Source organism: Protomyctophum bolini, assembly GCF_963924005.1.
Source record: "Protomyctophum bolini genome assembly, chromosome: 10".
Classification (NCBI taxonomy): Eukaryota; Metazoa; Chordata; class Actinopteri; order Myctophiformes; family Myctophidae; genus Protomyctophum; species Protomyctophum bolini.
The window spans coordinates 29,512,810-29,538,882 of NC_137871.1; the positions used below are offsets into that span (position 1 = coordinate 29,512,810).

Sequence of the window (26,073 nt, forward strand, 5' to 3'; positions counted from 1 at the left end):
TGAGACAAAAGGATAAAGTTGCTACCTAGAGTAATTTCCCCCCAAACCTTTGTTTGCAGGTCGAGGTGGGGAACGAGAAGAAAGCCAGATACCGCAGCTACCAGCGAGGGGCTCTAATTCTAGGACTGCTCTTCCTGGCTTTGACCCTAGGTGTTTTCAGCCTGTGGTACTTCTGGAGTCCAAGCCCAGGACAGGTAAGACTAAAAACAAAACTGTGTTTGTTAGACGCACAGTCAACTCTGTGAATTCTGCCAGTGAACCAAAAACATTTTTCAACCACGGAAATAAAAGTGCTGCACATTTTTCAGTCGAGTTTTGGTTGAGTGACGGTGTATGGATTAGCTATAAGAGCCAAAGACAACCCTCATTCTGTATTTTATTATGCCATATGAAAGGCTTTGTAGGCAATGGAAAAGACAGCTGTGTTTTGCTCTGCCAATAGTCTTACTGTCAGCTCTATGATTTGGGGGAAATCTTGGGACAGATCACTGGAATCTTTCTGCTGGAAACGTCGGCCTGTAGCATAATTTATCATTTACTCTGTTAGCAGCTCTTGCACATTGTAAACATCTTGTCAGTATGCAAGCTCTTGATACCTCCAATCAAGGGTGGCCTTAAGGATCGGGAGGCCCCGTTCATAACGTCATCATTTTAATAATTAATAATCAAATAAAATAAGAAATAAAGTCAGTGTCAGTGTGTATTATCGGACTTCAAATGATGAACAGCATACACAGCCAAGTAGAAAATAAACAAAAGCAGCTTGCTTGATTAACCAATTTTTTACTTTAAGGTATAACTGGAAGGCAGCATAGGCTATACAATGATGCAACTGCAACTCTCAGCGCTGCTAGTGCAGTGAGTGCACACACTGGGAAGTGGGAACAATTACAACCAAACAACACAGGTCAACGTGACATGACAGGTCGAGTACCTGCAGTGATTATTTGCTGCTGCCAACTAGTGGTAAGTGGACGTACAGGATGAGGCTGATTGGGAGGCTGCGATGCAATGCAATATTAGTACTACTACAGTACTACTACCTTACTACTACTACCACTACTACTACTACTACTACTACTGTTACTACTACTACTACTATATATATATTTTTTTTGGGGAGGCCCCTGGAGGCTCGAGGCCCGTTTCAATTGAAACGATTGAAACATATAAGGCCGCCACTACCTCCAATCCTGAGCCTAATTGCTGTTGGACTAAACAGCTGCACAAGAATTCAAGGCTCTTGGTGATATAATTGGAGTAAACTCTTGTCCCAGCAATTCATCTTGTAAAATCCAATTCACTCACTTTTGATAGAGAACATTTTCACTCTGCTCCTTCTGCAGATTTTCCCAAGGGGCTAAAAAAGGCTAATTTACTCAAGTCCGTGGCAACAATATCGATACTTCACATTGACATTCAGGTGTTATGTAACATGGAAATTATTGAAATCATTGTATTTCTTAAGTAGAATGGGATAAGGACGTGGCAAGAGTTTGAAGCCCACATATTGTAGAGTAAATATCTTCCACGGCTCTGACTGCAAATCAGAGCCGCAAACTTTGTGCTCTAATGCCCAGGGGCGAATAAAGAAAAAACAGTGGTCGTTCCTTGGAGACATTTAATATTATTTCTGACCGTTTCAAAGACTATTCTTCCGTCCCGTGCATGTATTATGTAAGGTGTAAGGATAATGTACTGGGAACAAGTCAGTTATGAGAAAATAACCGCATGACAGTGGGGTGCATTTTCCCCCTTGATGTGCGGATATCTTCGCATAACTGACTTGCTCACAGAAGCTGTGTGCGCAGCAACTAATTTCACTGATGTTTAAATTATGATATTGTAATAAACAAAGACTAGTCAAACCACTCCTTTCCATGTTACATAACCACTCCTTTCCTATAGAAAATCATTTGCAGGCAGAATCAAAGTTCCTTGTGATCGTACCCTAAAATGGGATATGTCTATGATTTTTATGTTGCCATATTTGGTAGTTTTATAAAAAGCAACAACTCACTCTAGGCCATGTTTATTGTCATTATATCACACCTAAGGGGGCTGTCAGGCCAAATGACAATATAGCACGGCCTGTCATGAGTTATTGCTTAATCATACCATGGCCACGGAGAACACTCGATTTTGATTGACCAGAGGGTTGCGTATTATTTTCAGATTACTGCACACCTTTGATGCAGCTGCCTTAACATCCTAAATTAATATGCAGCATTAAAAGTATACCATACTGAAACTAACATAAAAGCTATCCATAAAGCAGCACTATGTAGTTTGGGTAGTTCAAGTTCAAGTTAGTTCAAGTAACACAAATAACATGGAAGCAAACGTCTTTGACTTTATTACCCAAGAGTTTCTGCAAAGTCAAAGATGTTTGCTTCCATGTTATTTGTGTCCACAGTGAGGTGGGCCATGTCTTCGCTTTGACTGGCAGTTCTGCCTTGGGAAATATCAGGATGAAACTCTGTCGCACCTACAGTATACATAGCAATAGAGTCCCTATACATCATCATCATCATCATTTTTCGACCGCGGTCGAGATCATGGATTTCACAATGCCACACCAGACTTTCCAGTCCTTCATTGTCATCCCCAGTCCCTGCTTATACTGATGCATGTGTCCCTAGCGATGACATCAGGGAACGACAGTTTTCTACCTCTGGTCTGCTTTGAGGCAGGATTCCAGAGAAGAAGGGAAGATATAACCTCATTGTCAGCTCTGTAGCAGAGGCCGGCAAACTGTGTTCTTCTGGATCGGACTAGTGAAGAAACACGGGGAAGGTTGCCGTATATTAAATTAGTCGATGGGTGGCTCTTCCAAGACAGATTTTTCACTCTCATTAGAAGGTGGGTGTAAGTGCCATCCAACCGTTTCTCTAATTTCTTTGAAAGTGTAGAGTCCCTTAAGCATGTAACTTTCTAATATATAATATAGCCCCCAACTCGTTTATATATGGAAAATTGGAAATAGAGAAAAACAGTACTATAACCTGTGTCGAAGAAGTAAACATGTGAGTAAGTAGTATTAGAAGCATGAACAGGTTGTTTGGAGACGTGAATATAGGTCCTGAAGCGGCCTAGAGAGGTAGTTGATCTGAGTGAAAGTGGAAGGTTGTTCCAGTCAGATGGAGCTTTGTAGTGGAATGACCTGCGTCCAGATACCGAAAGTATTCTGTTGGGAACCATGAGATAGGGGTGTGTGTGTGTGTGTGTGTGTGTGTGTCTAAGTGGGTATGGGGATGTGCATGGTTTCAGGGACTGTTTCAGGTATGAAGGTCAGTTGAAGTGGATGCATTTGAAAAGGAATAGGTACCAGTGGTGTTGCCTTCTAGCCTTGGGCTACAGCCAGTCAAGTGAGCTGTACAATTGGCAGTGGTGGGTTCTGTATGGGCATCTAAGGACAAATCTGCACAAGGAGTTACATAATACATTAAGTGGCTTGAGGTGAGTATCAGTGGTGTTTTGGTATACAATGTCGGCATAGTCTACAATGGGGAGTAATAATTGAGAAATGATTATTTTCCTCACTTCGAAAGAGAAACAGTTGATGGATGGGTAGAGTGAGCACAGGCTGCCTGCCATAGGTTTTTTTAACTGTTTGATCAATATGATGTTTAAAAGAAAGTTCTGGGACCATCGTGACACCGAGGTATTTAAATGGGTCCACCTTTTCAAGGTTAGAACCGTCCTCAAAGTTGATCAATAAATCGGAGGAGCTTTGGACATTGCGTGAGTGGCCGAACAACATGCTACAGGACTTCCTCATATTCCGTAACAGTTTATTATTTTGTAGCCATTTTTGGACCAGGTTACTACACAAAATATTTTCAGGTGAGGATCCGTGGACAAATAACTATCAAGTAGGGGGCTGGCTAACCCTTGACATGAACATTTTAATTATAATAAAACAAGCACAACAGCACCTTGTATAAGCCCTCATGGGTTTCCTTTCTCACCGCCACTTATTTATTTGAATGTCTTTTAATAATGTTACCTTTTATTGTGTTAAAAGAAAAGAAAATAATCATGAAAATGCAACCCGCATCTACCAATATATCCAAAGGACTTTACCAAAAGACAAGCCCAAAGTCACTTATAATAAGCAGACTTTGCAACACTGGTCCTGAGCTCAGGTTAACCAAGGTTCACCTCTGCTTCCTGTATAGATTGTACATCCACGTCCGCCCCACTTCAACACAGATATAAATCACCTTTGAGCCATCTCCTTTGTCCTTGTTAAATATTTCATAGCGGAGGAAGAGCAGTCATTATTTCCACTTTAATAAGCTGTGATCATTGTCACGTGGCACAAAATACATTGATGGCAGAGCTTGCCCGGGCAATGAACATCAAACCCACAGACCCAGGGTTGTGCTTTAATGGGGTCTTGAGGGGGAGCGCTCATTCTCTGGCCTACATCAACGAGCGAAATGGCGGCACTTCAAAGCTGAATCACCTGTCTGTCAGCTTCTAGCCTCCACCAACCTTCAACCCCCCTTACACACACCATCAGTGAGAGAGAGAGACAGACAGACAGACAGACAGACAGACAGACAGACAGACAGACAGACAGACAGACAGACAGACAGACAGACAGACAGACAGACAGACAGACAGAAACGCTATATGAATATTTCACAACACTACACACTTTATGATGGCTGTCCCTGTTCCAATGAGCTTGCCCTTTGAAAACCATGTTAATACATAACACGGGCGAACGGGCGCGGCGCAGCACAAACGGGACGAACCGAGGCGAATATATATAGTATATTCAAGTCTGAACGCAGCTTTAGAGTTGCAATTAGAAGCCAGTTTTCCCCCCATATGCTGCTATAAGGACTCCTATTGTGCAATATCTGTCTCTCTATGAACTAATGGTGCTTTTTAATTTATTTGTTTTTTAAAAGTGGATTCTAGATTTTAACTAGCATACTAAAAGCCAGTGAAACGACATTTCGTTCTCTTATGCATTTTATGTATCTGCTGAATGACAATAAAGTTATCTATCTATCTATTTGTCAGTTCTGGGCTGTATACTCACCCACCCCCCCCAATGCTTTTACAAGCTCACATAATGACACACTGTTAGTAAAGCTGTAGCCTGGGCATAGAGGGGCGGAACAAACTATAGCGCTTGAAACCGACACCGATTTCCGATTGGTTCAACTTCACCAACATATGAGCCCGCCAGCCCCTCCTCCTCGCCTCCCTCCCCAGTAGAACGCAGCGGATAACACTGACGTCACCAAATTTGGAGTGACTCTTAATGGTTTAGCAAAATACAAGGTTCACTCCCACTCCTACGCCACTTTTCCTGCTGGGCTTTTTTTTCCCTTTGAAGACAAAACGCCTGCGATCCTGAGGCTAGTAAAGCTGCAACTGTGTGCACATTTGGGGAAGAATTTGGAGAATCTCGGACAGTGATGACATGCCCAAAATAGGGACGCCAGATTGAAAGTGGTTAAACTGGCATTCTATGAATTGAATTGAGATTAAAGTTTTATATATACACATTATATATTTATGAATTTTACTCTCCCTTTCAATTGGCCCCCCTGGCGCACCCTGGCAGCCCCCACTTTGAAAACCTGACTGCTAAAGCAATGCGATCTGGAGCCCTGCTATAAACAACCATGGAAAGGTAATTTGCTCTGCGCATTGTATTTCAATATGCCATGATAACCACTAGGGAGCTTCTTTTAATTACTTCCAAACATATGTCGTTACAGAGGGCTGGCAAAGATAGTTTGCCATCAGTCTTGCTGCCAGTGTGTGCGGCGCGCACGTGCGTGTGCATGGGGGACATTTTGTATTCCTGTGCATTGTGTGTAGTCGTGTGTTAGAGACTAACCACATTCTTCTTTGGCTTACGGCAAATGTCTGCCTCAATGTTTACTATGTGCTCATTATTGTTCTGGGCCACAGAGCTCGCCAGGGGATTTTGCTTCCTTGTAAATTAATTCACTGTTATTATTACCAGTTTACATCTGCAACTGCATGAAAATAGAATCTGGACATTGATTCTAAATAAGAGAATAGTAGCAAATGACTTTGCACATATAATTTGAGAAAAGGAAAAAGCCTGGCCTTTAATAAACCAAACTGTTTTTCCTCCATATGGTGGAAATTGGTTTATTTTGGGCTGCATCTCCATTTCACAAACAACCTTAAGCTAGTTTCACTTCAACAGGGCAACAAGACACAGGGTCATTGAGCTAGTTTCACTTCAACAGGGCAACAAGACACAGGGTCATTGAGATAGTTTCACTTCAACAGGGAAAGGAGATACAGGGTCATTGAGTTAGTTTCACTTCAACAGGGAAACGAGATACAGGGTCATTGAGCTAGTTTCACTTCAACAGGGAAACGACTAACGAGATACAGGGTCATTGAGCTAGTTTCACTTCAACAGGGAAAGGAGATACAGGGGCATTGAGTTAGTTTCACTTCAACAGGGAAAGGAGATACAGGGTCATTGAGCTAGTTTCACTTCAACAGGGCAACAAGACACGGGGTCATTGAGGTAGTTTCACTTCAACAGGGAAAGGAGATACAGGGTCATTGAGCTAGTTTCACTTCAACAGGGCAACAAGACACAGGGTCATTGAGCTAGTTTCACTTCAACAGGGAAATGAGATACAGGGTCATTGAGCTAGTTTCACTTCAACAGGGAAACGAGATACAGGGTCATTGAGCTAGTTTCACTTCAACAGGGAAATGAGATACAGGGTCATTGAGCTAGTTTCACTTCAACAGGGAAACGAGATACAGGGTCATTGAGCTAGTTTCACTTCAACAGGGAAAGGAGATACAGGGTCATTGAGCTAGTTTCACTTCAACAGGGAAACGAGATACAGGGTCATTGAGCTAGTTTCACTTCAACAGGGAAAGGAGATACAGGGTCATTGAGCTAGTTTCACTTCAACAGGGAAACGAGATACAGGGTCATTGAGCTAGTTTCACTTCAACAGGGAAACGAGATACAGGGTCATTGAGATAGTGTTAGTTCAACATGGCAACAAGGCACATGCATGCAGGGTAACTGGTGAATGGTAGAGGCTGTAAACAGCCGTATGCTGGAGAGCTTTGACTGGCTCACAGGTGTTTGCAAAAGTGCCCGAGAAATTCACGGGTGTCAGGCCTGAGGGAAGTGCTCCATTATTCAAGCTACAATTCCATTGCTAACCTTGGCATGGCTCCTTATCCAGTCCCAAGGTGGCCACAGAGTCGCTGCTCCTGATAGCCTCAGGGAATGGCTGGGGGGGGGGGGGGGGGAGGGGGGTGTCAGGAACGCCTTCGTTAATGAACCAAAACGCACCTGCTGCTTTTGCAATGGACACAGGCTTCAAAGCCTGTGTTTATTTATCGTTTCCATGCTATGTCCACCCCGAGAATCCTCTCAACGTCCTTGTGTCAGCGTGAGAGTGGGGATGGAACACTTGATCGCAATATCATTCCATCTTCCTGTCATGCATCAATTTCCGCTTTCTCACTTTGTCCGTCCGTCCGTCCGTGTGCCCCCCCCCCCCCCCCCCCCCGTTCTGTTTACCGGGTCTCTTGCAACTTATTATTCTGGTGAAGCAACAGAGCTTCGTCTGAACAGCTGCTTTTGGCAGGACCTTCTGGGAATCTATGTCCTCAACCGGGTAATCTTTTCTGAATTTTACATGTCAAGCTCATTCATTCATTAGGAGGCCTGCGTTCACTGGTGTTTCTCCCAAGCTGCTGAATTAGGCCACTACAGGCTCACTCTCTTAAAATGATGTATTATGTCTCCCACACAGGGAAAGTGAAGAAGAGAGGGAGAGAGAGAGAGAGAGAGAGAGAGGAGAGTTGTTTAAATGAGAGTCAATCCAAGGGCCTGAGGATGCACCTGTGAAGGCTCATGGCAGTTTGTGGCACGCTGCTTTCATCTGGGACAGGGATAGCAACAGACTGTCTGCCACTGTGCAACACCACGCAGCGTTGCACCATTTGCGGGTTTCCTGGTGTAAATTCTCGACTAATGGGGAGGAGAGCAGAGATTAACGTTTGAAGTGCCAGCAGTTCATGTCGCCAATCCAGTAGCAAATTGTGCATGGCGCATTGCACGCCTCTTACACACATGCGCGCCCCACAACACACACACACACAAATGCGCGCCCCACAACACACACATACACACACACACACGCGCATGCGCGCGCACACACACACACACACACACACACACACTGCAGCTGGTAAACGACGGAGACACAAAGTGTGCCCCCCATCCTCTCTTTCCAGCATGTGTGTATCTCATCCCTCTCTCTGTCTCACAGGCTGTGCCTGTCAAGTAGCATTCTCCACTCTGTTGTATAATTTGCTATGATTGAGCTTTTGCATCCAGTTTCTCTCTCTCTCTTGCTCCCAGAGAGCCTGCTCTGGTCCACCCGCAGTGTCCACTCACAGCCTCACAACGCTGGAGGGAACTGCAGACTCCCTGACGCAGTTTCTGCAATGTATGAACACTAGAAGCTCGACCCGCCTGTGACAGGTTGAGCGTCTTCTAAACACACCAAAGGGTCACCATGCAGCTCCTTGGGTCCAAACGGTTGCAAGGGGTTAACGCTAAAACCGTGTCGACCCTTTGGTGTGCTTTGGGCCATTGAATTCCATGGGTTGAATCACTAGGGTCAACGTGGGTCAACATGCAACAAGACATATCACACCGCAGGGACAACGCTAAAACTGTCTTGACACTTTGGTGTGGTTAGGGCTTTACGCCACAAATCTGTGTAGCATTGCGATCCGAGTGTGTCTTTGGCATAAATATTTTGAGTATTGTGCCCATTTTCCCCATTGTATGCTGGGATTGTGTCTGAAAAGCAGTAAGAAGATCTACATTGCATTTCTGATCCAATGACACCGATCATCTCCAGGAGCATGCATGTGGTTTCAGATCAAAACTTTTGCTGTGTAACCTTATGCGCCGCTCTTCAAAAACTTGTCACCATTACTGTGATCTATAGATGCAATGCTGCCACTCTGCCAGACCTAGCTGAAGGCTTGAATGTCACCTTTGTCCACCAAATGTGTTTTACTTTGGCAAGGCATTGCCTTGCCAAAGTAAAACACATTTGTGTTATCATTTTATCATCATTGCCTTGAAGGCAATGATGATGAAGCTCGAGAAGATGCTGTTCTGTCTGAGACGAAATGTTAAGAATTATGGAGATGATGCTGAGGCTTGTTTTGATTCAGAGAGGGTGATGTAATGTTCATACAAACTTCAACCCAAGGTTAGCTTTGTCTTAATCTGACATGAAATGCACAATAGAAAGGAATAGCAGACGCTGGTGCAACTATGATACTCTTCGTAAAATACAGCATAATGCTACATCCAAATGTGCGCATGCGCGTGCGTGCACATAAGATCAAAGGATATCATCTTAATCAGACGTATGCAATACTATGCATCTATGTACACTATGTGCTGTGCTCTTGTAGGGCTTCAACAAGGAAAGCAGTGTGGTCAGAAGTTGTGATTTGTGATCCTTCATGAAGGATCTTTTTCCTTTCTTTTTGGAAGGAAGAGTTTCTCATATTCTGTATGTTAGGGTCTGGGAAATGGAATTTTCCCAGTCTTTCTTCCTTTGTTCAGTATTTTCACAGATTTTTGGCTACTCACTTAATTCTCAAGTTTGAACCACTTGCCCCCCTCCCCATATTTTCGTGCAGCTAAATCTTTACCATAAAGCCATTTTTAAAATGACAGAAAACCGTGTTATATTAAAGTAATCTTCCCGTAGTTTAATTTGGGCATATTTAACGCAGGGAAGAATTGTTCAAACATTTCATAGCATATATTATTTAGACTTCAATTTAGGTTTGTAGTAGGTAGTAAGAATTTACCTTTTACAGTTCTAATTCTTTCTTGTTTTCAAAATCAATGTGGCATCGCCCTCATTACTTAAAAATTAGATTTTGCCTCTGAATACCCAAGCAGGGTAGAAACATGGCTCATTACTTCTGGATTCACATTTGAGTTTAGTTCCTGAGGTTTCAAGGAAAGGTAATGACATAATTTAAAATGTGCACCTCACGGCACCTTTATAGATCCAATATACCACTGACTATACCAGTTTTGGTGTCGCTATCCTTCCCTTACACTGTATACGTTCCTCTGCCTCCGGCAACTGAATTTCCCCCGCTGGATCAAAAAAGGTTGTCGGTTGGTCGCTCAGTCTGTCTCTATAATACTGTACAGTATATATACACAGTTCCAGCAGAGAGCTCCAGACTTCCCTTCCCTTTAGCCACTTCCTCTGGTATAATGTGAGATATAATCCCCCATCTGGTCCTTGGTCTGCCTCTGCCAGGGGGTCTCCCATCAATGGGACGTGCAGTGAGGACCTCTTATAGGGAGACGCTCGGGAGGCATCCATACTAGATCCCCGAACCACCTAAGCTGGATCCTTTCCAAGTGAAGGAGCAGCAGTTCTACTCCGAGTGTCTCGTGAATGACCCAACTTCTCGCCCTATCTCTAAGAGAGAGGCCATAGCCACCCGTCCGAGAAAAGTCATTTTGGCCGCTCGTATCCGCGATCTTATTCTTTTGGTCATGAATAGGGTTGCCAACTCCCAGTAAGGGACATCTTTGCCGCGCGGCCGAAATGTTTTCGGGTCAATTTCGGGGTTTAAATTTCGTGTCAAACCCCCAAAACCCCCAGGTTGTTACTGGACACGTCTTTTAGATTCCAAATACAGAAAGAACACGCATTTTACGGGGCGGCTGGTAACCCTAGTCTTGACCCACATATATACTGTACATGTATTTTCATTCACGGTCCCAAAATAATTACAGTCTCACAAATAAAGTCTCACATCAGGGAAAATATAATACTCAAAATGAAATAAAGCTGTGATATCCGGGTGGAGCAGGGGTAAAGTACCTGCCCACAGGAGTTTCATTCCTGCAGTGCCTCCAGCTTGCCCAGGCGTGCCAAACGAACACAATTGCCTGTCACTGCTCTAGTGACTAATACTACAGGTTGGCCTGTTCAGCAGGGAGCCCTGAAAAGAAGTGGCTTGTGATTCTATGTATATCGAAGGAGACACGTGGTTGTCTACATCCTCCCCAGAGCAACATTAGGGGAAAGGGACTATATGCACAATAGGCATAACGACTAAATTGGGGAGAAAACAAATAAATAGCTGATTAAAAACACAAAACTGTACTCGTCTTAAACGTTATATAACCTGGCCTATATAAAGTCAGATTTTTCATTACCTTCCCAGAATTGGGTCTGTGTCCCCAAATGTCCTGGTTGTGTGCTACTGTTGTTGTTGAATGCATTATAGGCTCAAGTGAAAAAAGCAGCAAGGCTGAGAAAACTATAACAAAAACTCCAGAGTTATGCTTTATGAAAGCGTATGATACCCTGCCAAGTACAGTGAAATAATACTTCATCACAGCTGGTGAGCGAAGCATAACAAACTTAGGCTATTTTCCACTCTTCACTGCAGCTGCCAAGTGGCCTTTGGTACAAGTAAAAGCTTACTTTATTGGACTAACGATGTGTTTTGATTTTTAAAAGAAGAATCTTAATGTACAGCTACAGTCAAAGTTTAGACAAGATATTTATTTTTGCCCGGGGAGACATTTTGAGGTGTCATATCAGCAACAGCAGAAGACTGAAACAGAGGAACAGGTCAAAATAAGAGACAAAGACCAAACCAAGATACTGACTATAGATAAGACTATAACATTGAAATATATATATATTAGTTAGACTAAAATACTGTACATCTATTGATAAATGGTAAAAAGTGCATTTATATAGCGCCTTTATCCAAGGCGCTTTACATAGATTGTGCATTACATTGTGTTCAGAGTGTCTGATGAGTGCTGTCTGGCAGCTGAATATCCACTGCCTTTTGTCCAATCATTAACCAACCACACTGGTAATGTCTGAATGATCTACTGTATATTCTTTCTGTATATACCTTCTCCCCTCTCAGACCAAATGGAGGCTCACTAACAGAGCCTGTCTGTATGTGTGTACTGTACATGCATGCGTACGTAAATGCATGTGTGTGTGCATCTCTATGAGTCATAATATGGTGATGATCTATTTCTTTAGACTATTTCCTGCACATGATAAGTGGACATGATGCCAAGATAAATAAAGATTCCATTGCCTACTGTACCAAAAGCCTGACGAAAATCTATCAGAAGTCAGAAGAGTAATTTCAGGTAGGCTTCCATTCCATTCAGTGGACGTGAAAGGGGCTGAAATGGACATAAGAGTGGAAGGTAATGATCACCATTAGATGCTACTGTGTCAGAGAGTGTGGTGTAGCTTGTTTGGAACCTAATCCAGCAGAGATTGCAGATACTATTTGTCTGCGTTTAAAATGGATGGTGTGACGTGTGATTAGTGACTCATTTACAATGAACCGAAACCTAGCCCATTTGAAGAATCAGAAACAGTTGAATACGCTTTTCTTTTTCATAGCACTAAAATTTGCACGTACATCATATTCCTTAAGTGTCTACTTTCTAGCTTAGTGTATCCATAAATTGTGTTGAATCAGATGGTCGTGACCAATTTCTCAAAGAAGCATGAAACAATGTTTCATCGAAAGTCCTAGATTTATTCACCATGGGGACCATAATGTGTTCCTCCAGTGGGTCTTCCAAGAATTATTCAGTCTTATTAAATAAAAGGCCCAGCGATGCTGACATGTAACCCACACCGGGGCCCATGGCAACAGAACAGGGGTGTCTCATCAGTACCAGTAGTCCCAGTGAAATACACTTTAACAAAAAAAAGACAGTCTTTATTCTATCATTCTAGACAAAATGTGTGGCAACCGTTTGTGAAAGCAATTTTCCTGTATCCTGAATGACATGACTGTCCTCCACAGAGCCCCGACCTCAACCCTATCAAACACATTTGGAATGAATTGGAACGTGAAATGTGAGCCGAACCACCCGAACGTTAACCCATTTAGAAGTGCGAGGCCGATTCTCAAAACACCTTCTAAATGCTAACTCATGTTTTCTGAAAAATCTATATTTCTTATTCAAAAGATTTAAATTAAATGATGTAGCTATATTGTCTGTCAGGTGGAAAACCTAATTAATGTCCAAAACTGTCGAAAACAGCAATAGCAGCAGATCAACAAGCTCAAAAACGTGTTGATCCACACCCCGTTTCCACTCCAGTTTTCCTTGCAGATCGGCTACTTTTTATACTTTTGTGTGACACTGTGTAGTATGATCAAGTAGGGCATTACAACCACTTATACTATATATGGTAAATTGGTAATATATACTATACCATATACTGTATACTAACAACTAAACAACAAAAGCACTTTAGCAGACACTACTCAAATAAAATACTGGAGCACTCGACTGGACGGCACATATTTATAATTTTGCAGGGATGACTGACAGGGGTGAAGACTTACAGTCTTCAGTTTGTTTCTTTCTTTTTTTTTCTTCTCCAAGTTAGACGCAAGTTGAAACAGTCAATCCTGCTAAATTAATAAATATGTGCACTGCAGACCAGTCGAGTGCTCCAGAATTTAATTTGTGCAGTTATTCTCTCTGATTCAAGTTGTCCCTGTTGAGGACTGACGGACCCTTCTATCTTCAACGGGTCGAAGTGAGCTGGACTTCTCTTTGTACCTAGTTGTTTTTTTATGTTGTTTAATGTTGCAGGACAGTCAAGTTCTTCCACACTCATCTCAACAAACTATGTATGGGGGAGCATGGGGGGCAGCACACAGGGGACTGTCATTCTGACACAGGAAGTGGCCTTACGTAAACTGTTGCCACAAAATTGGAAGAACACCATTGTCCAGAATGTCACTGTAGCTGTAGCATTAAGATTTATATTCACCTGAACAAAGGGCACCAATTAGAAACACTAATTAGAAAGGGCTTCCACTGACTGTTGGTCATACTCTCTATAGAGTAGCTCAGATGTTTGTGCATCACTATAACCCTTTTATGGTGTTTTGTGGGCAGCTGCATCGTGTAAACAACGTTTGAACAATTATGAGTCTGTAAATCTCTCGGCAGGTCTCTTAGGGACTGTACCCAACGGTCTACCTTGTACAGACACAGCTAACAAGTTTTCTGTGTAGTAATAAGACAGTGGTGAAACTCACTGTCCTGTGGGATTCGCTGTTCTGAGAATATCATATTGTGAGTGTGATCATAAAAGCAGAGAGACGCTGACACACATGGTGCTTTGTTTGTAACTTTGAAAGCCCGAATAAACCACAGAAAGTCCACTGGAGCTGCTGTTATATTTAACAAAGTTGAAATTCTTGCACTTTACCAAATGTATACGCAGTACACTTTTACTGCTTTCCTTGCAAAATTGCATTTTGAGAAACATACAGCAAATCAGTGCTGTATAAGAACACTGACACTGAAGTCACGATTTAGATAATTTTCTACGATTCCATGAATAATGATGTTCCATATCACCGATATTACAAAGTGAATGTGAGTGGTAGTAAATCGAAAATACTTGGGGAAAAATCCTTGTCTCCATTTCCAGCAAATGTTCTTCATCCGGGAAAAAGTATACCATACATTTAACTACAACTACAGACTTGCATCTCTCACAAGCTGTTCCTTAAAGGTCACTTAGCTACAGGAGTCCATCACACACCCTTGTTAATTAGGAGGAGGAGGTGGTGTGGATGAAAACCAGCAGGGCAACAAGGAGACAGTAGAGGTCAGTCTCATGATGGCTGCCTGGCTCAAAGGTCACGCACTTCCATATACCGATTTTATGTATCAGTCTTGAGTTTTTGTTTTTTAGAGCAGCCGAATATATATATTTGTTACTCATCTTTTCTTCAAATTAAATCATTAAGACCTGAGGCAGAGTCTACAAATTCTGAAAAACATATGTTGCTATATCAATGTTTCATGTCAAGGACCATCGAAATTATATTTGGCAGAGTGTGTTGCTGGGACAGAGAAAGGTTGATAAGAGTTATCTTTTTTTCTTTCTCACACACCACACACACACACACACACACACACACACACACACACACACACACACACACACACACACACACACACACACACACACACACACACACACACACACACACACACACACACACACACACACACACACACAATGATAGTTCAGTGACCATGAGGCTAAAGAATAGTTCAGAATCTGTGTTCACGTTCATTCTTCCATTGGAATTAATAGACTCCAACATGCTTCCAGTCTTCGTAAAAAGACAGCCACCAACTGTACTTAAAGCAGATAGCAGGTCTTTAAATTTTTTTGTCTTGGGCCAGATGCACCACGTTGGATTCGACCCCATGTTAAATGGTAAATGGTGCATTTATATAGCTTCGGCTTTACATAGACTGCATGTGCATTACATTCCCTCATTCATACACCGATGGCAGAAGAAAGCATGCTAGCGTCGGGAGCAATTAGGGGTTCAGATTCTTTGTCAAGGACACTTCGACACTAACTAACATGTTAGTGATCAGCTACTTAACCAATGCAAAACGCACAGAATTTTTGGACTACACTCTCATGACAGGAGATTGGTCAAACTTAAACAGTAGAAATTTGTCTTTGGTAATCCGAGACAGGATTATTCAATGCTCTCTTCACAAGACTGAGTTTGTTCATTGGGTTACACCGTTACAGTGCGCCGTTGACAAGTACAAAGATACATGGACGATGTAAAGAGGAATAATACTAGGAAGGAACAAAGTAAATAGAAATGTAAAACTCAGGCTGGAGTATCCAGAGTTGAGTTAAGACTTCTATAGCAGTGACTTTCAAAATACATGAGAAAAACTTTATTCCCTGTACTGTAGTGCAAAATAAATAAAAACACTTTTTCCTTTAGATTTGTGTTGGAAACAAACGGTACATCAGACAACAATGTTTCCTAGAGCCTGTGTTTGCTTCACAACAGCATGTTGACCGAGAGTAGACAGAATATTCCCAAAGCTCCCTCACTCTCCTCCCTCCTGGACGTAGCTCTATTATAGTCACAGTAGCACGTATCAAGGTGATTTATTGCCACAGAGAGCTCAAGTTGTTTAAAATGGCTGGTGTGATTAGTCATATATGCTTTGGAGCTGAAAAAAGGGGTGCGCACGGGGCTCCTGCAAATTAACAGCAGCTGCAGACTGTAGCCGACCACAGCAAGGTGGTCAAATGTGGCAAGCGACACAGAGTCGCCAGGGGACAAGGAGAGAAAGTGGGTCATTACACTCCTTTCACGTACGAGCAGGATGACGGAGGAGAGTGGTGCACTACGTCCAGGATGGTGCATGATGAAGCTGGTGAATGCCGGCTTGATTTCAGGAACATAAACACGATGCAGCTGCATCATAATTTCTGAATGGAGCTGAAATTCCACTTTAGTTACCCTACAATTATGTTCTTGAAATTCCTTCGTTATCTCCATGATGGATTACTGAGTAAAAGGGAAAGGGGTATGACAGGAGGCCATTGCATTTTAAAGGGCAACTGATTTTTGCTCCTTCAAGAGCAGTTTTTGAAGGGTATAAAAAAAGAACATTGCTTTAATTTAGAGCACCTCGTTTGCACAATTAAGGACCCAATACAGAATGGTTATAACACTGGTGACCAAGAATGGTGCTAGTATGTTGCAGGGACTTGGACTCCAAGTCCAACCGTTGATGCTGAATGCCAAGCAGGGAGCAATTGGGTACCATTTTATAGTCTTTGGTATGACTCAGCCAAGGATTGAACCGCCAACCTGCAAATCTCAGGGCAGACACTATATGCAAGGCCACTGAGCTGCATTAGTAAAAACTTAAAAGGAAAACTATTAAACAGTGCTGACAAGTATGTTTTATAAACAGGCAATGTGAGTGGACTTTAGCTCTCTTTTCTAGTTCACTGGTGAATTGTACATGAACTTCACTTTTGTTGCTGTAGGGATTGAAGGTATAGGAAATGCGAATCCCTTGACTGCTTCAAAACCGCTCTCAAAGGGCACCTACGTACGGACGGCTGCAATTCGAACTGGCCCCCGTAAAAATCTGAATCCCCCCCCACCGCCCACCCCCTTTTCCCCTCACTGTATATGTTTATTTTCCCTTTTAACCTCCTTTATGATGAATTCCTGTTCTGTTCTTTGATTATATAGAAGTGTCTATTTGTCTATCACTCAGATGTCAAATTTGGTGTGACAATTCTACAGAGAATTCTGGAAATGTTTTGCCTAGACACATATGAAATATCCGATCCTACCATGGCCAAGGTAAACAGAATAACCTCCCACACCAATGGGACGGGAGGGGATGGAAAAGCCTTATCTTGTTTAGAAATACTGGCTGCTGTCTAAGAAATCCTCTAAGCCAAGGGTAGGCAATCTTAGACACGGGGGCCAACATTGGCACAGTGAAGGCTGATCACTGGAACACTGGCATAAGTGTGAGAGAGAGGATTTTGCTTTTTTATTATTAAATTAAGCTCTCTCTCAAATGTATACAGTACAGTACAGTACAGTACAGTACAGTACAGTACAGTACAGTACAGTTTCATTATATAGATATTCCACTGTTACGTTCTTACCTTACGCATGTTTCATGATAACTACTTTTTATGTATGTGATGCATTGCCATGCTTTTTGTTCTTGCTTAATGTAAATCGCTCTGGATTAAGAGCGTCTGCTAAATGCCTACATTGTAAATTGTAACTGTGACTGGGGAGGGAGTCTAGGAGATAGGTAGCTTATTTATAATGATCCTTACAATGTCCTCCTGATGTGAATGAAATAGTCCAGAAGAAGAAAGAGATGTTATATTTATGGACAATCAACATCTGTTGGAATGTTTTTTTATTTTGCTGTGGTCATAATTCAACATAGTATTGACATGGCACGCTGACTATCAGGAAAATAAATAGTCAAAAAGGTTAGCGACCCTTATAGGTTACTTCAAAGCCTCAAGCCAATTGTTTGCACAATGAATCCACTGAGTCTTTGTAGAGCCCTTTAGAGTGTAGAGTTCTGCAAAAAATGTCTGCAAAGAATTTTAACATTAAACTAATACTTAAAGTAATCGCTTGGGTGAATTCCCAAAAGCAATCTAACCAGTTCCTAACGCTCCGCTAAATGCTACATACCACAAATACAGACTGTGCTTTTTGTGTGGCTTCCAACAAACATTTAAGCCAAGACAAATTTGGTGAGAATGCACAATATGCAATGCTGATTATGCTTTTCTGTAAGACTAGAATAGATTAAGATTACATTTGTTTTTTTTGGTTTTGCTTTTTGTCTACCATGCAGATGGCCAAAGTTCAGTATAGACTTCAAGTCAAAGCTTTAACAGGGCTATTGATAGAAATTGGAGAGGTCTCAAAGTTAAAGAGAAGCTAGGCAAATTTCAGCACTGTTTCTCCTTTCCTAGTATCCGGCAAAGCAATGTATATACCTCCACAATTAACAAAACCACACAAGAGCGGTTGTAATTACAATGCACCAGTGTTTCAATGCCTTACAAGTATTTATATTTAGAGCTTGTTCCTGATTTGGTGTCCTTTCATTACATTGACTTGGCACATGTTTACGTTCCCCTGTTGAAAGTTGAGGGAAAAAAATGCCTACAAATGCCATGTAATGCCTGTACATGCTATAATTGAAAGGTTTTTCTCCACTTGGGTTACAAAAGGCCATGTATGATTATTTGTCTATCACAACAACTGACCAAGAGCAGTATGCAAAACACAATCTGATTAACCCATTTTCTAAAACGCCTTCTAAATACTGAACTAAGTTTTCTGCTTTTTATTTTTTTAAATATTCATTCAAAAATGACATAAATGTCATGCTGCTAATATACTGTAACTATACTACATAGCAACAAGAACCCCAAAAGGGGTTCCCATGCCGAAGGGGTAAAACACCAAAAGGGGTTCCCATCCTGAAGGGGTAAAACACCAAAAGGGGTTCCCATCCTGAATGAGTTAGCAGCCTTCATGGTGTTCAGACTGAGTGCCAGCATATAAAAATAATGGGCAAGTGATGACATGTATGCCAATGGGCTTATAAAGTTCTGGCCACTAATAGCAGATGTTTGGTTAAATTAGGCCCGCCACAATCGCCACAAGGCTCATCAGTAAATGTTGAGTGTCTCTGAACAACATCTCTCAACAGTGATCAGAAATAATATAATCAAGGAAAAGGAGAAATTGGCATTGATGGCGAGTCGAAACTGCTCACTGGCGTGATCAGACAAAGCACAACAAGAAGCAAAATGCATAGTGTGGCTGGAGCGTACATCTGATATTGATGTCACAAAATGAGCCCATTCGTTTTACTGTACATCCTCTGCAATACGTTGCACTGCATTGTATTCCGTCTGCTGTCAGGCAGTCCTCACTGAGATTGATATCGCACACCATCAGTGGGCCCATTTTCCCTCGTACCAACTAAGTTGATGATGCATTAGCGACTGACCACTCTTTTCTAAATTGAATTTTCCAAGCTGGCTTGCATCCAAGAACAGCTGTCTGCCTTCAGAAGGCATCACCAAACAGCAGCCTGGATATGTTTGGCGGGCCCTGAGCTTTCCTACTCCATTTATCCATATTCTACAGGCCCTGGGAGTTGACAGGCCTGGTAATCAATGTCCACAAGCATAATCCCCATGTCTCCAGACATGACACAATCTCTCTCTCTCTCTCTCGTGTACATTTGACATACTTGTGCCATTGACATGCATATGATAACAATAATACCATGCATAAAAGAGGAAAACATTGAGATTTGGTCTGGTATTGCAGATTTGGTTAAGGACATGATTTAGTCATTATTATTTATTTATTGTATGTTCCCATTGCACAGTGGTAGGAGTCCTGACATTGTCTTTTTGTGGCATCTTTGGTCCCGGGGGGAGGGGTGGGTGGGATTGTTTGTTTTTGTGTTCCTTGCTTTTGCTGTTATGTGTTGTTTTTACATGTGTTTTGTTTTCTTTATTCATTCATGGTGTTAACATCTTATTGTAATTTATTGTCTTAAATAAAAAAACATTTGATAACAAAAAAATAATAATACCATGCATATAAGGGTGACTGATATGACTTGATATGACTTTAAAAGAATCAATATCATGATTATTTCTAACTTTTATGAAAGTAGCACACCATTGTACAACAAAGTCTTGTTTGAAAAAGAAAAAAAAAAAGAAGAGAGAGAGAGAGAGAGAGAGAGAGAATGTTGATTTGTTGCATAAAAACATACTAGATTATTCGATTTACCTATATGAGCAGTCGGTTACTGGTTCTAAATGTTGGTTTAGATCTATCTCCTGTTAATTGCTCAACCCTAATGGATATTACAGAATACAAGAGAACACATATTATATATATACAGGCACTCTCTCTCACACACACGCACAGATATTATTGAACTTGTGTTTACATGTGTGAAAGCCATCTGCACCACTGTCTCCGATTGATCTGTTCTGGGTGGTATAGTTATTTCCCCTGTGGGTCTTCATTTTCCTTTAACACATCCGTAGGAGCATTTTAGCTTTTTCTCCTTCTACAGTATATCTTCTCTACTTAATGGCAAATATTTATGTGAATTGTCCCTAGTTTGTTTGCCTCTTGTTTATCTCTCATCTTGTTTTTGTATTTATTGTGTGACTGACTAGGTTGTCCATCTCTTTGTATTACACAATTCTATGGGGGGATTAATTATGGTGGTGGAAAGCTTCAATCTTTTGCTGCACCTCTGCAACAGTGGCCATTTGCAATGCGTAACAGAGATGTTGCCTTTCACCGTTTAAAAAAGAAAGAAAGAAAATAAAGGAAGAATTTAAGAGAAAGAAAAAGTCAGCTAAAACAACATTTCAAATGGCAGTCCAAACCCCTTGGGAGACTTCTACCTCGCCTCCAGGTCTGTAAAATATGCGCCCTGCCGCATTCTGCTCCTGGAGGACAAGGAACCAGTGGAGTTTGCTCTGCTAGAGTGGGGAGCCAGGAAAGAAAGACAGAGAGAGTGTGTTTGTGTGAGAGAGCTAGAGGGGGGGGGGGGCTTCTGATACGTCACAAGAAAGCAGGGATAAACAACTGTCTCCCCACCCCCTGACAAGCCCAGCTGTTCCAGGTTTAAGCTTTGCAATAAAAGAGTCGAATGACTTCTCTATACCTGGGAGGCAACTAAAGTACCTGAGACCCAGTTCTACTGCTGCTACATGCTGTTGATAATTCAACAAGACACTGTCTTGAAAACAACAAAAATCTCAGAGTTTCTCAAAGCTTTGCAGTGGAAGAGTCAGATGACTTCTCCATAAGTGGGTGGCAACACAAGTACCTGCAGCTCAGTTATAAAGCTGCCTGCAGTGCCTGCTGTATTACCCAAGAAACTGTCTCGTAAACAATAAAATAAAATAAAAGCCTTGTGAAGTTTGTCAGGCCAAATCTAAACGAGACCCTCTCACATTTGAACACAACCAGATGAGTACAGAAACAGGACTATAATTAAAATAGGACTGATTGTTGCCCCACATGGTTGGTTGTCTGAGCGCCCGCCCACCTCGATCCATCACAGGGCTGCCTAGGGCTCCCCGGAGATCTGGTGCTGTGTGAAGGGTCCACCTCACAATGCCCTGCTCTCCCCCGCTGTGAGTGACAGGCATCCGGTTCCACCTGACTAGAGCCTCTATCGTCCAACCTTCAAGGACAACTAACTGGGGCACATATTGTCATCAACTCATCCCGCCCTTTCTGGCAAACCAGCTCTCCCCCACATGAACGCACAGCGCCACACAAACACACACACACCAACACTATCCCCTCTGCTACCCACTCACCTATGACAATATCAGCATGACCTTTGTTTAATGTCTTCCAGTGCCACGCCAGAGCCATTCACACAAAACAACAACAACCTGTGCGCCTGGTTGTGCCTGCAGTTTCTCATTCTCTCTCGCTCTCACCGTGGGTGTACCGCGCGTGTGTGTGTTGTATGAAAGCATCTGGATGGAGGTCGTTAAAGTCCACCTCAGAGAAAAGTGTAAGAATAAACAAGCCATTGTCATGAGGAGGTTTCTGCACAGTCCCCCCCCCCCCACACACACACACTGTCCTCCATGCTGTGAAGCTTATCTCATTAGCAAACGTACGATGGATATGTAATCGAAACGTGCATAGATTTAAGGGAGAGTTCACCCCTATGACTTTTTGAGCGGTCTCTCTGCTCCATTACGTTGTGTGTCCGTATGTACAGTATGTGTGTCCGTATGTATGTATGTACTGTATGTATGTATGTATGTGCGTCCCTGCATCCCAGCCCTGGTCCAGTGCTTATCGCGAGTATCTCACTAATGCCCTGACGGGAATGCCTTTGCGCACACGGGTAAATTCCCCTGCTGTGCGAGCGGTCCAACCTTTTTACCGAAAATAAACAAAAATACTCCGCTTATCACCAAAACAAAGCCTGTTTTGTGTTGGTGAAAGTCTATTCTCCAGGCTGGGAAGCGTGCGTCTCCGGTCCCTAGCTTCTCTCTAAAATGCACTTTGTGCCATTTTTATTCTTTCCATGCTGCTAGCTGTTAGTTGCATGTGATGTTGATTTGTTGCATAAAAACATACTATATTATTCGATTTATGCTCTTAAATGGCACAAAGTGCATTTTCGAGAGAAGCTAGGGACCTAAGACGCTTCCCAGCCTGGAGAATAGACTTTCACAGACACTATCCATATAGACTAATCACTAATGCATGTCAAACTGGGGGTCCTTGAAATTAAACGGGTTGAGAATCACTGCTAGAGCCGTAAAAATCTTCTCTTATGCGGGTCCCTGGCATGTATTTTCTAATGGGGGTCTGCGGGCTAATGAGTATCAATTTGGGGGTCCTTGACATGAAAATGTTTGGGAACCACTGCACTACAATACAGTACAGTAACTATAACAATAGAAGAATGAGTTGCACTGCTCACTTCACACAGGTGTGATTTTGTTTTCTATCGACTTGAATTCATGGATATTTGAGGGGCCAAGCCCGAAGGGCCTATGGTCCCTCATTGTATTTGTATGTTTTTTTATCAGCTTGCAGAGCTGATCAATGATCAAACTTACTAGCTAGTCACATGGTCTAGTGGCGAGATTTTCATGATTGGCTGGCCTCTAGTCTAAGCCAATGGGAAACTAGGCCTATACGGCCCAAAGGGACACTAAGCCACACGGCCAATGGGACACTAAGCCCGCTCTCCTAGCCTCTCTCCCACCGCACCATGACTACAGACTGCAAACGCGACTACAGAAAGCCTCACTAAAGGACAATAGAGAATGGAATGCAAGCCGATATAATGACTTGAGTAATTTCTTGTTTCTTCTCCTTCTTCCGCCACTTACTGCAGTTCTGGCTTAACCGTGCAGTCGGTTTCTGCGAAACGCGTTAATATGGTAGAGGGCAATTGTAAACAGAGAAGACGCAAAGCCCACAACCATTGGCCAAAGGGTGGTGCTTACTGCTTATAGCACTCAATTGAAAATGCTAACTTTGAACAGGCATACTGTAGCTCATGAACCGTTCGACCGTCAGCAATACAACTTTGACACGCATAATTATGCGTCTCCTCATGCCGAACAAATGTGATACAGGGAACTTTGTGTTCTGACTTTTGACCTCTGACCTTTAGATCACCCACTATTTTGAATTATGAATAATTTCTTCTGTCTGCGCTCCAGGCCAAAGTGTGCAGTTGTTTTTTACGAAATGCAGCAATATGGCTATGTCACCATGCTTAGACATGAAGCCCACTGCCCACCACCATTGGCCAAAGGGTACAGACATCAATTGAAAATGCAAACTTTGAACAGGCATAGTCAACGGCGCATTAGACAAAGTGAAAGGCCAATTTACGATTACGCAACAGGATGGAACTTTGGGTTCCACAGTTCCAGCATTATTATTTCTTATTATAATAATAAAAGAATAAACCTGCACAGTGCACACAGCAAATTGCCAACTTGCAAGGTACAAGAGAAAGGTTTAATGAAGCAAAGCAACGTTTCAGTTGTGAAGACCTTCCTCAGGCTTCTATTCTATTATTATAAAAAATGAAATACAATTTGGAGTGGGTGGGCAGGGGGGGGGGCTTTCTTTTTTTGCAATGATTGTGCTCACTTTGCCACAGAGTTTTGGTTTGGAATATGACCTTGACATGTTCAAATAAATTTGCTGCTTTAGCAAAAGAAAGAAAAAAGAAAAACATAATTCAAAGAAGAACATTTTCTTGTTGCTGTTGCTTTGCTGCTATCTCTGAAATAAAAACTACAGTTTGTATGTGTACAGTATGTGTCATTTCTGGCACCCTGTTGTGTTCTTAGAACACAACAATTGAGATAATTAGAGGATGATACAGTATATATCACATGAGTATCTTAACCCATTTAGACCTACAAATATCTTCAAATGCAAATCCTAAAGGTTTTCTGAAAAATGTTGCTATATCAGTGGTGCTTGCTTGATTGATTGATTGACCTTTTTTTAAGCACAGAAAAGTGCAGTTTAAAACAAACAATGTTAAAAGGATTGAACTCAAGAAAGCATTATGGCTTGTTTCCAGAATAGTGTGTATTCAATTAATTGAAGAAGTGCTCAAACTTTTACATGTCAAGGACATGTATTTGACTGCGAACCTACGAATGTCAAAATAATTTTTCCAGAGACCTCTGAGCAAAGATTTCAGTTAAAATGTTCGGTAAAAAAAAATGATATTCAAAGATTTGCATACATTAGCACACAGAGAACAGATCTACAAGCTCACACACAGCTCACAATGACGGTTCAAACAAAACAAAAAATAGGCAAAACAGACGATCTACAGTACAAGCTCACAATACATTGCGATGCACTATGCTATTCATGATGCTAGTTGTTGCATGAACTAAATTATATAGGGTTTAAGACTTTAAGTGGTTAAGACTCACAAGTAAAAGCTTACACAGTACACACCAAGGTAACCGTAGCCTTATGCAGAAGGTAATTTAAATTGGAGTCTTTGCTTGGCCATTTACCACCTACTTATGACCATATGGACAGCTAATTAACTTTCTTTGTCATTATTTCTTGGAAAAGCCATGAGTCTCTTTTGTTACAGTAGGTGAGAAAGAGTTTTCTGCACAGGTTTCTGAGAAAGGTCACGGTTTAGAAACTGGTTGTCATTACATAACCTCAAATGTCCAATACTACATCTTCAGGCCGTTCAAATCTAGTTAAAAGTTATTTCCATACAGTATATGGGCATCCATCCACCCACAAGGCGGGTGGACGGTAATTGCGACAGTACAGTAGGTCGCAGATTGCTATGAAAACCTGCAAAACCTGTCAGTCCGTCGATCCGTCCATCAAGCCTCCATATATGGCCGTCAGTCCCTCACGCCTCATGACACGTCACGCCACCATATATGGCCGTAAGTCCCTCACGCCTCGTGACACATCATCACGCCACCATATATGGCTGTCAGTCCCTCACGCCTCATGACACGTCACGCCACCATATATGGCCGTAAGTCCCTCACGCCTCGTGACACATCATCACGCCACCATATATGGCCGTCTCCATATATGAAGATCACAACACTGACCTCATCAAACCCTGGATAGCCATACATGGAGAAGACTGGATCATCACCTAGATCTGCATATATGGAGCCGGGCAGCAACTCTACATCTGACCTCAAACCTCAAACCCTTAGATCTCCTATTCTCCATTTTGACTGATAATCCATTCAAACTCTAGACGGGCCCGCCCCAAAGTTATTAGTGCAGGTGCACCCAGCAGCCGGCGAAAACTAGAGTTCTCAACAGGCCCAGGCCCAACACTGAATTGTGAGCTTGTAGGCCCTACCCATAGACTGGCCCTACCTGGGCCCTCATCAAACCCTGTACACTCAATACACTGCCCCCGCTGCAACCCTTAGATCTCTATATACCTGTTCTGACATTCCATATGTTGATCTGACCTGATCAAACCCTGTACACTCAAGACACGCTTCTTATGGCCAGTACAGAATTCATTCCATA

General features: G+C 42.2%; 1 protein-coding gene across 1 annotated transcript in view; it reads left to right on the top strand.

Moving 5' to 3' along the window:
- Window positions 1-26,073, top strand: part of tnmd (tenomodulin) — a 54,294-nt gene that overhangs the window by 5,043 nt on the left and 23,178 nt on the right. Inside the window, exon 2 of the mRNA XM_080774763.1 lies at window positions 60-194. Coding sequence (XP_080630889.1) covers window positions 60-194 — 135 coding nt within the window. The remainder of the gene's footprint in view (window positions 1-59; window positions 195-26,073) is intronic.